Raw genomic sequence first — 15,412 nt, forward strand, 5'->3', positions numbered from 1 at the left:
AATTCCGGCAAAGGTTCCCACACTCACAAATACTTCCCGGGAGGAGGCTCTGGGAGTGAGGCCTTCCCTCTTCACGTGCATGCTCTGCTCCTTATATCAGGAGGGGACGTCTCCCTCTCTTTGCATCTAGACTGGTGTGTGATAAATAAAGCAGGACTCTCAGGAATTTATATTCGTCTGAGGTGGGCTTGTGTTCTGCAGAGCTGGGTGAAGGGGTCCAGGCAAACTGGTTGTGATGACCAGGGCAGGGGACATCACAGACAACCTGTACATCCTACAGAAATGGAGAATGTCCTGTCTCTGTCATGGAGAACTTACAGACAGCTCAGTGGAGGGTGTGGACAGCGGCTCACCAGAATAATGGGCAGGCTGTAGCATACCCACTAGGAAATCATGTTTTAATCCTTTCTTCTCAGACAAACTAGTAGATGCAGAACTCCAAGAATAAGAAAGAAGGGAAAAGAAAAGCTACTGTTTTAAAGGATAGACAAGCTACACTTAGAATCTATACAGTGGAAATTCTGAGAAGTAAAGTTTAATTGAAGAAAATAGTGATGACCAGGGCTTATCAATGAGAAAAAATCAGCCAAAACTTGGCATATCACAGTTGGAGAGAATTCTGTCCTCTGAACACCACCAGAAGATTGATTGTCCCAGGGAGGCATAAGGGACGTGTTCCTGGTAGTGCCACTGACCAGTGCCTGGGTCTACTAAACTCTGATGTTGCCAGCAGAATGTGGTTTGTGTTGTGGTCTCTCCATGTGAGTTAGGTTTAGGTCTCCTCTCTGCTGAGTATCAGCCACATGAAAAGAACTCCAAGGAGTCCAGCTTGACCTGCATGGCCATAAGCATCTACTCGCAGCCAGCCTGAACTGCTGAGAAGCAGAGATCATCCCTGAGCAGCCCATACACAGTGATTTTGGCAGAACTATCATCAGGATATTAGACAAGCTCCCCTCCTGTGGTCGTCAGTGTCCAAATATGGCCCCATCAGTGCCTTCCTTCTTCACATGCATGTATTGATCCTTATATCAGGAGAGGAAGTCTCCCTCTCTTTTCATCTAGACTGGTCTTGGTATCTTACTTAACCAACAGAGAGTGGCAGAAGGGATATTCTGAGAACCAGTCATATAGAAACCCTGTGGCTTCTACCTTAGTCCTCTGAAACATTTGCTCTTGGGACATTCCTTGTTGGAACCCATCTATGAGATGTTCAAGGCAGTGGAGACACCATGTGTAGACACTCTGGCCAATACCCTACATCACCTGCCATGTGAGGAGCCATCCTGGATGTCCAGGTCAGTCAAGCCTTCAAGGACTCTCACCTCCAGCTTCCATCTAGCTACAACCATGAGAGAGTCCCCAAGTGACAATTACTCAGTTGAGCCTCATTATCCCAAAGGACAGAGAGAATGATAAATTGCTATTTGAAGCCCTTAGGTTTGGGGGAGTTGTTACACAGCAGTAAATAACTGGACAACTCCCCACTGAAACATTCAGGTCCTGCGGGTTGTTCTTGGGATGATAAGTAAAATCGTGATTATTTATTCAATAGCCTTGACTCTGAGATGAAGTCATTGGCTATTTCATCTTTAACTGTCTCCTTCTTCATAATTTTCTATAACTTGTATCAGTCCATTCAGGCTGTTAAAACAAAAATGCCATAGACTGTGTGGCTTATAAACAACAAAATTTATTTCTCAGAGTTCTGGAGGCTGGGAAGTCCAAGATCAAGGTACCAGTAGATTTTGGTGCTGGGTTAGGGCCCACTTCCTAGGTGGCTATCTTCTCTCGTGTCCTCACATGGCAGAAGGGCAAGAAAGCTCTCTGGGATCTCTTGATAAGGACACAAATTCCATTTTGCATGACATCATCACCTCCCAAACACTCCAACTCTTAATAGCATCACATTGGGGATCAGAGTCTCAACATGTGAATTTGGGAGAGGAGAGGGGATACAAACATTCAGACCATAATATTATACCGCAGGGTCCCCCAAATTCATGTCTTCCCACATGTAAAATATGTTCATTCCATCCCAACAGCCCCCAAAGTCTTAAATTGTTCTTGCATCAATTCTAAAGTCTAAAGTCTCATCTAAATATTATCTAAATCAAAAATGAGTGGAACTCAGGGTATAATTCATCCTGAGGCAATTTTCTCTCCAGCTGCGAACCTATGAAGCCAAACAAGTTAATGTGCTTCCTAACAATAGTGGTGGGAGAGGTATAGGAATGATATTTCCATTCAACAAATAGAGAAATAGGAAAGAAGAAAGGGGTAATGGGTCCCAAGTAAGTGCCAAATGTGGCAGAGTAAACTCTAAACCCAAGACTCTGGAATAACACTCTTCATCTCAGCACTCTGCCTCCCAGGCCCATTGGGGCAGCAGTCCCACCCCCACAGCTCTCCTGGGTGGGAGTAAAGCTCCCATAGCTTTCTTGGGCTGATGCTCTCGCTCTGCCTTACAGATTTGGGTGGCAATGTCACCCGCAGCTTAGTGGGCTGGCCCTATAACAGCTATCTACTGGTACCCCCTGGCTTTTCTAAGCTGGGGTGCCACATCCACAGCTCTGCTGAACAGTCCAGTCCCCATGGCTCTGCTGGGTGCAGCCCACATCACGGCTCTCTGGGAACTCCATCCCCAAGAAACTGGGCAGGAACATCCTGGCTCACATGAACTGGAGAGATGACCCTACCTTTTGAAATTGTTCTGCCCTCCCTCCATGTGGCTCTTGTACCCTGTCATGGGAATGGCAGCTCTGAGCTCTGAATTACCTTCAAGGCCATTCCAGAAGGATAGTTCCTGGCTTCTGTTAGGATGTCTAATCTATGCTAATCTCTTTATCAAACAATCATTTGATCACATGATTAGTGGTCTTATTTTGTGTGTGTTTTGGGTTTTTTTGTTTGTTTGTTTTGTTTTCTTTGCAATATAGATGGGCTAAGAAGGTTCCAAATCTGTAGGTTCTGGTTCCTTTTTGCTTAACAAGTCTGTCTTTAAGTTAACATCTCTTGCCTTGGCACCCATAGCTCAGCAGTTAGGGCTCCAGCCACATATACCGGGTATGGCAGGTTCAAACTCAGCCAGGGCCAGCAAAACAACAATGACAACTGCAACAAAAAGATAGGCAGACATTGTGGCAGGCGCCTGTAGTCCCAGCTACTCAGGAGGCTGAGGCAGGAATCACTCATAAGCCCAAGATTTTGAGGTTGCTTTGAGCTGTGACACCACGGCCACTCTACCAGGGGAGACATAGTGAGACCCTGTCTCAAAAAAAAAGAAAAAGTTATCCTCTCTTCTTCCATTTTGCTATAAGCAGTCAGGAGGAGCCAAGTTGAACCTTCAACTATTGCTTAGAAATTTCCTCAGCTAAATATTCAGTTTTGTCTCTTACAAGGTCTATCTTCCACAAAACTCTAGAACACAAACACAACTCGGCCAAGTACTTTGCCACTTTATCACAAGGGTCACTTCTCCTCCAGTTTCCGATAACATATTGCTCATTTCTGTCTGAAACCTCATCAGAACGGCCTTGACCATCTATCTTTCTACCAACACTCCTTCCAGGATTACCTGCCTGCTATCTTTCTCCGTAACTTGAGCCTTTCTCCGCAGCGCTCTCCTCTTTTCTTTCTGAGCCCTCGCCAGAATTGCCTTTAGAAGCCTGGTCACAACCATGTAGGCTTTTTCTAGCATATGTCTCGAAACTCTTCCAGCTTCTATGTATTACCCTGTTCCAAAGCCACTTTTGCATTTTCAGGTGTTTGTTAGAGCAGCATGCCATGCTCGGTACCAATTTCTGTCTTAGTCTGTTAGGACTGCTACAACAAAAATACCATAGGCTTCTAAACAACAGAAATTTACTTCTCACAGTCCTAGAGGCTAGGAAGGCCAAGATCAAGTTACTGGCAAATTCAGTGCCTGATGAGGGCTTGCTCTCTGGTTTACAGATGGCTGTCTTCTCACTTTGTCCTCCCATGGCGGAAGGGCTAGAGAGCCCTCTGGGACTTTTATAAGGGTACAAATCCCACTCATGCTCTAACTGTTTCCCAAAGTCCCTACCTCCTAGTACCATGACATTGGGAATGAAGACACCAGTATATGAATTGAAGGAGGACACAGACATTCAGTCTATTACATAACAGTAACTCAAACATATTTTAGCTGGGTGCGATGGTTTGGAAGGCTCAGGCAGGAGGATTTCTTGAGGCCAGGCTTCTGAGACCATCCTGGGCAACACAGTGAGACCTCATCTATAAAAAAAAAAGGTAAATTTTTTTTAAAAGTTAGCTGAGCATAGTGGTGCACATCTATGATTTCAGCTGCTTGGGAGGCTGATATGGGAGAATTGCTTGAGCCCAGGAGTTTAAGGCTACCGTGAGCTATGACCATGCTGCTAAACTCTAGCCTAGGAGCTAAAGCAAGACCCTAACTCTCAAAATAAGTTGTTCTGAAGATAGCTTACATTTTTCCCAACTCTTTTCCTCAAATGAGGGAAATATAGTAGAAGGCAGGGCAATGGAATAGAAAAAAGAACAGACTTTGGAGACAGACACACCTGGATTCTAGGTCCAGCCTGCCACTCACCAGCTGTGTGACCTTGGACCATCTGACCTCTTTTTAACAATGCAAATTTAAGTACAGACGTCTGCCTCCCTGGTTTATATTGAGAGTGACATGAAGCACTGTCAGGAAAGCTCCTGGCACCTTGCTTATCACTATGAAGGCCCTGTGGAAATGAGCATTTTTATAGATGGTTGCTTCCTTTGAATCTGGCTTTCTTGTTCTCAGTTTGAGAGATTTCCTCTTTGCTTTTTAGCTGGGATGAAAAACTGACTCCCTTGGAGAGCCACCTGTCTTCACTGTAGGTTGGCTTGGGCTGCCCAGTGGGAGGCAGGAATTTGGTGAGATTCAGTGGGCACAGAGGACAAACAAGAGTTTGAAAAAAGCATCCAGCTAGCGATCCGAACACACTGCCAGGATAAAGACACATCACTATGCACATTTTTTAATTGATCCTTTTAGTGTTGAATACTTAAAGATGAGTGAGACAAGGTCTCTGTCTTCAAAGAGCTCCCAAGATAGCTGGAAAGACAATGACATAAACTCTTAAAAACCAAAGTGGTTACGTAAAACTGTAATAGACGATATATCACAAGGAAGCATCTCCGTACTATGGACATACATAAAGGGGCAATGAGTTCTGTGGACTATTTGCGTGAGTTTGGCCAAGGAAGAGTTCTTGTACCAGTTACCTGGGGATGGATATTGAGATATTTTAATTTTCAGAATTACTGTATAACCACAAGAGACTATTTAGTGGTTGAAGCATGTTCAAGTCTGTTTTTGAACCTTACAGTGGATGATGTTGAGAGTACCCAAGTGATACAGAAAGATCTATGTAGGGGAGCTGTATCCAAGAAGCTTTTAATAGAACAGAATCCCAATGGCCAAATAGCACCAGGAAAATAAGGAGAAAGCATGGAGCATCCAGTTGTATAAATAAGATTGTGAATAATAGGTGGTTGTGAAAACCCAGGTATATGTTGGTTGAATAGTATCATTCCAAAATTTATGTCCTCTCCAGAACCTCAGAATCTCCAAACTCTGTTTGGAAATAGAGTTGCTGTAGATGCAGTCAGTTAAGATGAGGTCATACTGAAGCAGGGTGGGGCCTTGATGCAACATGCCCGGTGTCTTTGTAAGAAGAGAAAACAGAGACACAGACATATGGATCACGAATGCTGTGTGAAAACACAGACACACAGGGAGGATGCCTATGGGGCATCAAGGCAGAGACTGTGTCCGCCAGCTAAAGAGCAGTCAGTGTTGCTGCAACATCAGAAGTTAAGGGAAGGTCGTAGAGCAGATTCTCCCCAAACCCTTCTGAGAGAGCATGGCCCTGCCAACAACTCGATTTTGGACTTTAGCCTCCAGACTGTGAGGGATTAAATTTCTGCTGCTTTAAGCCACCCAATTAGTTACCCAATTGGTTAGGATGATCCTAAGAAACTAGTACACCAGGGTATTCTGTCTCTCCAAACACCCTAGTTTCTGCTGGAGTGCAACCTTGTAATTTTCTAGATATTCCCAACATCTAGGCCTCCCTCTAATTACATCCACAGTGGTACCCCAAAAGCTTTCAGGCTTATCCCTAACATTTCCCTTCTCCCACCCTTGCCATCACAAGGCATCTGGAAGGGTGAATGTGGGTTCATTGCTTAGGTGCCAGAAAGTGGTGACATCTGTGGTGGGTGTACGTCCATGGGGCTGTCACTACAAAGAACCACCACAGCTGGTTCCCGGGCATAACCTTTAATCAGGGTGCAGCTGCCCCCCAGACCATCCTTCAGAGCTCTGAACCCTTGGCCAGCAAAGAGCAGATGGTTGTGTCCCTCCCAGGTCACAGCATGACCCTGGCAGAAAGCAATGATGTTCTGCAGCTCTCTGGGGCTTATATTTGCTGTCAGCCTCCATCCTAGGGGCGATTTCTCCAAAAATGTTATTTTTGGTGCCCTGGAAAATTACCAAGTTTGATTAGTGTTGTGGCTTGTGTCTGAGAGAATCCAGGATCTGTCTTCACATCTTGTTGTCAAAGACCCAGCCTGGTGCTTTAGAAGAGATCTTCTGTGGAGTCCACCATTCTTTGACCTGATGGCCTCAGTTCCCCACCGTGACCTTGTCAGGCCATGCCTGGAAACACAAAGGTGTACAGCAAAGGCCTCCCTGATCCCAGGCACGTGGTCTGCTGGTCACTGTTCTTGGAATCGGAAAATGCTTCTGTAGCTAATTATGTCTATCCATCTGGAAGGCATTGTCTAGAACTGTGTGCCCAATATAGTAGCCACTAGCCACATGAGGCTATTTAAACTTAAGCTTTAATTATTTAAAATTAAACAAATTTTAAAAGTCAGTTTCTCAGTCCCTCTAGCCATGTTTTAAGGGCTCAATAGCTACATAGGACTAGTGGGTACCACATTGGAGAGCACAATAGAACCTCCATAGTTGACCACCTCCTTAAGTTGACCTAATTTTCATAGACAAGACACGTACCATAATGACTCAATGGAAGTTCCTTCTGTTGACCCCTTCATATGTTGACCAGTTTGTTATAGTCCCTTGAGTGGTCAATTTACAGAGGTTCTACTGTATTTCCATCATCGTAGGAAGTTACATTAGACAGTGACAATCTAGAGTTATTTGCTTCTCCAAGCTTCCAACACACAAGCTCTCTTTCCCTTTTTTACAAGGTATAATTTTCTAAGATAAATATTGCAAATATGTCAATTCCATAATTTAATTCACTTACAGTCTATTAGAAAGAATAAAAAGTATGTTTTAAATAAAAAGTATAATTTAAAATATTGCTTGACCAGTGTTTCCCAAATTTTAATGTAGCTATAAATCACTTAGGGATCTCATTAAACTATTGATCAGTGATTTTCAACCAGTGTGCCATGAGGGGACCTTAGTTGTGCCACAAAAAATTTTAAAGATCATTAATAAATTATTTTTGAAAGAAATTCAAAGAACTATATTCTTTTTTTTTTAACCTTTTTTCAGTCAACATAAGTGTGCAGTGGAAGTTTAACTATAAGTTCAAATGTGCTGTGAGATAAGAAAAGTTGAAAAACATTAGTCTAGATTCTGATTCTGTAGGTGGGGACTATGATTCCGCTTCTGGCCCACAGACCACCTCTTGAGTAGGGAGTGACTTGTGAATTAAGATCCTATTACTACTTGAAGGTCAAAGGAATAAATACAGCAAGTGAACTTCAATGGAAAGACAGAAGGGGAAGGACCCATGACCACAGTCCAATACCAGAAGAATAAGACCAGCTCCCCTTCTTTAGTCTGAACATGAGATAGCAGAGCCCAGGGGACCCCACAGCACAGCAGCGTTAAGAGCGCCACTCTGGAACACACAGCCTAGGTTTGATTCTTGACTCACTTTCTAGCTATGTGTCTGTAAGCAAAGTATCAGAAGGCCTCAGTTTCCCCATCTGGAACATGGGAATAGTATTCATACATTTCTCCTAGAGTGGTTGTGAGGACTCAGTGAACTGGCGGGTGTGAAACGCTTAGAACGATGTTTAGCACGTTGTTCGCTCTGTGCGTGGTTGTTAAATCAATAAGCAAATGCAACATTGCGTCTCTAAATAAGTGAGTATGATTATGCTGGGTGAGCTGATGCATTTCTGACCAGTTGTGCTTCTCTCGGCTCTGAACAAGACCCTTGTTTCTTCCCCTGTGGATGGAGGAAGGGGTGGGCGGTGGACAATATCTCTGATGAAAGGCTGAGTTCCTGAGGCATCCTGCGTTAGAGAAAAAGTGGAAAATGAGGGTTTCGACAGTTGGGCCTGTCACCGGCAGGAATGGTCCAGAGAAGCCTGATCAGTGGTGGTGTTGCTCCCCAGAGACAGCACCCACCGGGCACCCTGGCCACCCTCCCTCAACACGGCCCCTTTCACATGCCTCTCTTTTTACCATTTGATACTGTTGGCGTACAAAATCTCCATTTTGACTTTGCCCAGGTTTTGTAGAATCCGTCCCTTAACTATAAGACCTTTTTCTTCAGTGTGTGGCAGAAAATTGGTCTGCGTCACACGATAAACGATGACACTGGCTTTTCCCTGGTACTGATCATGTTTTAAACCTTCTTCCCCTACCCCAAAGCAAAGAGCCCAGCCAGCAGCGAGTGAAAAGATGGGGCTTCTCTTTCGACGAGATACTGCAGGACCAGGTGGGGCGGGACCAGTTCCTACGGTTCCTGGAATCCGAGTTCAGTTCAGAAAACCTCAGGTAAATCTCTCGGAGCTTTGAGCTGTGTGCTGACCGTGTGTGAGGAGCTTTGCCTTGTCTGTCTCTCCCCTGGCTTTCTCAATAAAGACATTCTCAGGGTTCAAATTCAAATGCCAGCTAATCTAAGGTGGAAACGGAGAAGCACAAATTAAAACATGCAACTTTCTTACCACCTAATAGCACCGACCAACACTAGCATTTTTTTAGTTCAAGTCCGGATGGCATTTGTTCAACTGATTGGGAGCAAGTATTCAATAATAGTTAAATAGTCAGATGGATTCAACCCTGCCATCCATTAGGAATAACCACAGAACTTCAGAATCGGGGGAGGAAGCCCAAAGGCTCTCTCCTTCAGAACTTCCCGGCCTGGGGTCCTACACAGAAGAGACAGGAGCTAAGGAGCACTTTTCCAAATTTCAAAGAGCCAACGTAAGCATCACTCAATACCTGGAGATTAATTGTACAAGCTAATTCGAATATGCCTCTTCCTTTTTGAGGGACTCCTGTCAGTTCCATGTGGTGGTTGATGTGATCATCTGATGCCGGTGAGGACATCTGCTTGTTTCTATTGGTCTATACCTAATACGTTGTAAGGGGAATGTGTTAGTGATTACCATTTAATAGGAGAAAAAAGAAAACATTCAAAACATAGTGTGCTGTGTGAGAAGAAAAAAAGGGGGTGCATTAAAAGGGCTGAATAAGCAAGCCCCCAAATCTTTCATGTATTGATGAAGAATCAGATACCCATGGAAACCTTACCTAAGCCTTCAGGGATCGTAGCAAACTGGTGACTTCGTAATGGGTAAGATAGATCTCTCGCTCGCTCTCTCTCTCTTACTCTTTCTATATTTTTCTTTATACAAGGTTCTCTTTTTTATACCGTGTTAATTCCCATTTTCCAGTGCTCTTTTCTTTAAAAGGGTTTTATTAATTTTTAAATGTTTTTCAACTTTAAAAAGTCAGAGCATACACTTTGGGCAGAGAATTGTCCCCTCTAATGTTCAAAATCCATGTTACCAGTTTGAAATTAGAGATGGTTTTGAACCTGTGCATCAGTCAAGTGATATCAGGACCCACCCATGCTGGTCACGCTCCAAGAGAGTCTGCTGAGGGATGCCAGCCAGGATGCGTGATCTTTGCTCGCAACAACCTTATAGGTTCTTGTTAAAAAACATACACATACAGGCACATGCACAGAAAACAATTAAATCATTCAATGTACATAAATGAGTGTAAGCTCTAAAAACTATTCGGAAGTATTTAAGGGAGAAAGGAATCAGTGTCAGCCAGTAAACAAATTATAAGCCGGACTTTGAAGAATACACAGGATAGTAACAACAAAGTGGGGGAAGAGGAGTCCAAGCTGGAAGCTGTGTGAGCAGAAGGGTGGCAGCAGGACTCTCTCACACACAAAGTCCAGGTAGAAGTGGAGATGCCAACTAGCTGTGCTCCCTGTGCCTTTCTAGGCACCCACGTGTCTATTATAAACCGGATAAGGTTGAGCATCTTACTCGTGGTTATGACACAGCTATTCTTTCCTTATGTTGAAACACATTCAAACACATCTCAGAGCTTCGCTTCAAAGCCTAACACAGTACAGCAGAATATGTGTAAGGTGACCATTCAAGGGTCTGTAACAAACTGGTCATCATAAGAACTAGGCCTACAGTACTGATACATGCAAGTGGCACATGTCCGATCTGTGAAAATTAGGTCAACTTAAGGAGGTGGTCCATGTGGGGAGGTGGTTGACTATGGAGATTCTACCATATTTGTAAGAAGGTTGGACTTCTAATACTCTTCACGGGAGTGGTGCTCAGACCAGCCTCCCAGGCTATGCCTCTCCGTGGCCAGCTCCATGTATACTTGTGGCCTCTCAGTGTGGCTGACTCAGTCCCAGGTTCCACCCAGGCATGGGTCCTATAAGCCACACATCTTTCTCATATCCCCTTTTCATCCCTGTCCTCCTAGATCCCCAAAATGGGGTGGTATCAAGGCCCCTTTTACTTAATTCTATCTCAGCCCACAAGTAGTCTATGACCCTGTGCTGCCTGCATGATTACAGGGAGTTTGAAGAATGACCACAGGGTCCTAGTCATTGTGAGGGTCCCAGCAGCACCCACTGGCTCAACTTCTGCCATGGCCTGTCTGGGCATCCATTCTGGAAAGCCCTTGATAGCCAGAGCCACACATCAGTTCAGACCAGTTTCACAAAACATGCATTAGGCTCGGGGCCCAGAGTGCACCGAGGAGTGTGTCCCTGGCAGGTGTTCAGTGCTTCCCGAGCTGCCGTCACCTCTTGCATCTCTGCCAGCCCCTTCCCCCTGCCAGGAGGGCTGCCTTTCACCCTGGGTGAAAGCGTGTGTGTGAGCACGCGTCAGTGTGCCAGGGACGAATCCACAGCTCAGCGTGCAGACATAAATCCAGACTTAAGAGGATCACCTCTCTGATCCGTAATGAGAAAGGGAGTAAAGAAAATAGAACAGTGGGGAGGAGAAGGATAGCCCAGGAGACCCTAAAATCCTCTCCGGAGGCCCAAGTGCCATCTTTATGATGTTCAGCCTAATTGGTCACATTGGAGAAAGCTCAGTTTTAAACGCACCACTTCCAGACTCTGGTTACCTGACACCAGGCGGTTTCTTCTCCTTCCCTTCGTTTCCATTCCTTCCACCACTGGTATTGGCTTAGCAACTACCAGGAACCAGATCCCAAGGATTCAGAGCTAACCCCATTTTCTGCTTTGCCCAGGGTGGGGAGATACAACTCCACCTTGGTCCCTGGTAGTAGTGCCCTGTGAGAACTGTGCAATTAGGCAGGACCAGAGGATCCTGCCCATCTGTTGTGTCGGCCGTGTGGGGTTGTCCCTTCTCCCAGGATTGGTCAGGGGCCCAGGCTAGTGGCATTGGAGCATGACAGGAAAGGAGACTGACCAGAACCCACCTGGATAAACTGCAAGGTGCCTCTCCACTAATGTCCCCCCACGCTCCCTCGCTTCTCCGTAGTAAAATAGGTACTTAGATCCTAACGTTTTCACACAGCACACAAAGGCTGGTCAAGTAGCCAAGTGGTCAAATTTACGTCAGAGCTTCAGAATGAGGAACAGAGGAGCCTCAAAGCGTCACCTGGATCCTTGAGGAATGATTTCTATGATGCTATAATAGAGTGTGTGAAGTCCCTTTTGATCATTTTCTCCCGGGTGAGCCTGTGAGATGAGCTGGGAGCATCGTCTCCGGGGACTGCAGAGCTGCGCAGCTGTGAGCTCTCCGTGGCAGGGCTGCCTTTCTCTCTCATCTTCCAACCCAGCCGGAGCTGAGCCCAGGGCTCCTTCCCACTGGCAGGGCCCATGGAGTCAGCTGTTTGCTGAGAGCCTCTGGAACATGCAGCTCTCCATTCCCAAGGCAGGAGCCTCACAGCTCTCCAGTGGGGCGTTCTGCTGAGTTACGGGCCACACTGTCCCCCTTCTCTGTGCATTTTCCCTGCATGGCGACAGTCACTTCTCGCCACCTTTGCCCCTCTCCCACATCCCTGGCTTGACACCCTCTGCCACATGGCAGAACACGAGTTAAAAATCAAAACCCACAGCAAAGAGCATCCCTGGTACATTTTTTATGAGCTGTAACATCTCCTGAGAGAATGTAGTTGTTCTTCTAACCTGCAGATTGATGATCCGAGTTCCACACGGTGTCAGCTGGAGGGAGAAGCAATTAAAAGAGAACACGGTGCGGGAAGAGGATGCCAGGTTCGCCCGCAGAGCTCCCATCTCCAGCATTTGTCCTCCAGTCCCAGGAAGACCTCAGAAAACTTAGTAGGCCCAGTAGGACCCACCACAACCAGACATGGGATGAATCAGATCAGAGGTGATGTGACTCCCGTGACACCACAGCCATCAGCAGCATTCCAGGCGCTGCCCACTGAACACCATCCAGCTTTGGTGGTGCTGCATTTGGCTCCTAAAGCTGGGCACCCCAAAATTCCAGCCCAGCCAGGTGCAAGTCAAGTTTAAGCCATTGTTCCCAAGTCTCTGGTTGACCAGCAGAGGGCACAGAAACGCTTTCTTCTGCCGTGGAGTTTGGTTTTCTCGGGGAACGAACCCAAAACTGTATTTTCTAACCCATGAAAAAAATCTAGTTCGTGAAAAGATGTAGAAACTGCTCACTGGGGGGCCACCCAGACCTCCTGGCGGGATGGAGATGTTCAATGGTTACGTGGTTGCTCTCACTCCAGCCTAGCAGCCTCAGGATTGGAGAGAACCCCACTCCTGGTGGGCACTGGGGAAGAAAGGAGCCTCCCCCAACTGCCGAGCAGCAGCCGTGGACTGCCTCGAGTCCCCTCCCCACTGCTTTGTCCCAGTGGCTTCTGAGCCCAGGCTGGCTCTTCCCAAAGGCCAGTTTCCCCGCCAGCATTTCTGAGCCATTAACACAGATCAAATGCCAGCACAGGGGCTGCCTCCTGCTGCTCTGACGATTGGCAGGGACCAGAGGAAAGACAGGTGGTCTCCCAGATACCAGCCTTTGCGGCCTGCCCATCACCACGGCCCTTCTGCTGCAAGCCACGGAGGCTTAGTGCAGGGTGGGTGGATTTGACGCGCTGTGGCTGCATTTCCTCCCTGCCTGCACCACTGGGGAGGAGCAGTACCTGCAAGCTTTCGATAAGAGCAGGAGCTTCCAAACCTCAGTGGGCCTCCCGTGGGCAGTTGATGTGTAGAGCAGAGCTTTGGTGGCTCTTTGTGGGGAAAGTGTGACCACACAGCCAGGGCTTGGCGCTCCCAGCTCAGACCTGTGGGGGCTGGAAATGGCAAATACAAACCAGAGCCTGTTCTGAATTTCAAATTGACACAAAGGTTCTCTGAAGCCAGTGATGGTAAACACGTATGCGATGTCAGAATGCTGTTGTGACAGCATTTCTGCTGTCACCTGAGAGGGATGAGGCAGGTCATCTCCAATGCAGACGGAAGACTGGGAAGTGTCCCCACATGTGCAAGAAGAGAGAACTGCTGTCTGGGGAATGTCACCCCGACACCCTCCCCTAGCACACCTGTTGTTTTTCCTCTGCTTTTATTATTATTATTGATTCTTGGTTTTATTTGACAAAGAGAACCTTTTTAATTTTTCATGTGAAAATTTATTAAACTTGATTCTGACGTTTGCATCTACATCAGCTCCAGATCATCTCTGTAGACCCATCTGAGTGAAGCACATTCGTGTGGCTCCCAAATCACCCTCTGACGAGGACCCTGAGGCCTCTGGGTCCACAGGGAGCCTGCAGAGCTTGGGAGCAGCTGGGGTCCTCAGGGCCTTCCCAGAGGGACCCACAGCTCCTCCTCAGAGCAGACTGGAGGAAGGGGTTCAGACGACAGAAGGTGACTGAGGGGGCAGGAGATCACAGGCTTCATCCATGTGTGTGAGAAGTTGCAGGACCCCAGCAGGCACGGGATGGATGTTGACTGGAAGGTTGCTTCTAGCCGGGGACTCAGCCCCGAGAAGCCTCCCCGAGTGAGCCATTTCTCCTGTCTGCCTGGCATGTGGTCAAGGAGATCTCACAGACCTCAGCCCATCTTGCGGTCTTTGGAAAAATCAACATCGGCTTCTTTCTTTAGAGCCAGGTTTCCTAAATTTTTCACTCTCCCATCAAATCCCACATGCTAGGCAGAGAAAGGCTTGTAGGTGCTGTCCTCAGCAGATGGCCGTTTTCACCTTTAAGTCTTCTGTCCCCCCCCCCCATTTCACGGCCGACCTTAGGGGTGGACAGAGAGCCCCAGGGAACCTAGGGACAGGGCCCAGGACATGGTGGAGACCCACTCCCCAGCCCGAGTTTCAAGGACCACCCGCACAATCCCACAGGTTAACAGCTCCTCTCAAACTCTCCCAGGCCCCTGCTCTGGACTCTGGTTAAAGAAACACTGCCACTGTCCTCGCCTCGGTAGCCGGAAGGAACGGGATCCAGGGACTCGGCAGCAGAAGGAAAGAGGGCTGGCGCTGAAGGGAAGGGGGTGCCAGAGGGCAGCAGCAAGGGCTCAGCACCTTCTACTAGGCCGCCTGAAGGGAGAGGGGCAAAATCTGAGGGGTCACACCGGGGGCCACCACACCAACCTCCTTCTCCACTCCCACCCTGGGGACCAGAAAGCATTTCAGAATTAAGACTGGACGGGAAGTTTCCCAGACCTGTGCCACATACCCCCCACCCACTGTGGCCTCACTTTACAGACGCAGAAAGATACAATTCAAGATGCTGCTGTGGAGGATGTGAGGGCAGAACTGGGCGCGGCCGTCTTCAGAGCGAGGTCCTGCTCCCTGCCTGTCCCCTGGTTCTGCAGGATCAGCGACCGGGCCTTAAGGGTTCTCTGGGAGGAGGTCTTCAGAACCCAGCCCTGTGGGAAACATGTATGCACACCACACACATCCACTACACACACACACCACATACACATACCACACATCCACACACATACCACACACACACCACGCATACACACCACGCACACCACACATACACACCACGCACACCACACATACACACCACACACACCACGCATACACACCATACACACCACGCATACACACCACACACACCACACATACACACCACACACACCACACATACACACCA

The 15,412-nt window shown here is 47.2% G+C and overlaps 1 protein-coding gene across 2 annotated transcripts in view; it reads left to right on the top strand.

Moving 5' to 3' along the window:
- The window catches only part of RGS6 (regulator of G protein signaling 6), a 582,828-nt gene that overhangs the window by 520,223 nt on the left and 47,193 nt on the right, over positions 1–15,412 (top strand). For both annotated transcript variants that reach the window (XM_003801053.3, XM_012812220.2), the window contains exon 14: positions 8,681–8,806. In XM_003801053.3, the coding sequence (XP_003801101.1) occupies positions 8,681–8,806 (126 nt within the window). The remainder of the gene's footprint in view (positions 1–8,680; positions 8,807–15,412) is intronic.

The sequence above is a fragment of the Otolemur garnettii genome, unplaced genomic scaffold (genome assembly GCF_000181295.1).
Source record: "Otolemur garnettii isolate 467f Iridium unplaced genomic scaffold, OtoGar3 scaffold00196, whole genome shotgun sequence".
Classification (NCBI taxonomy): domain Eukaryota; kingdom Metazoa; phylum Chordata; class Mammalia; order Primates; family Galagidae; genus Otolemur; species Otolemur garnettii.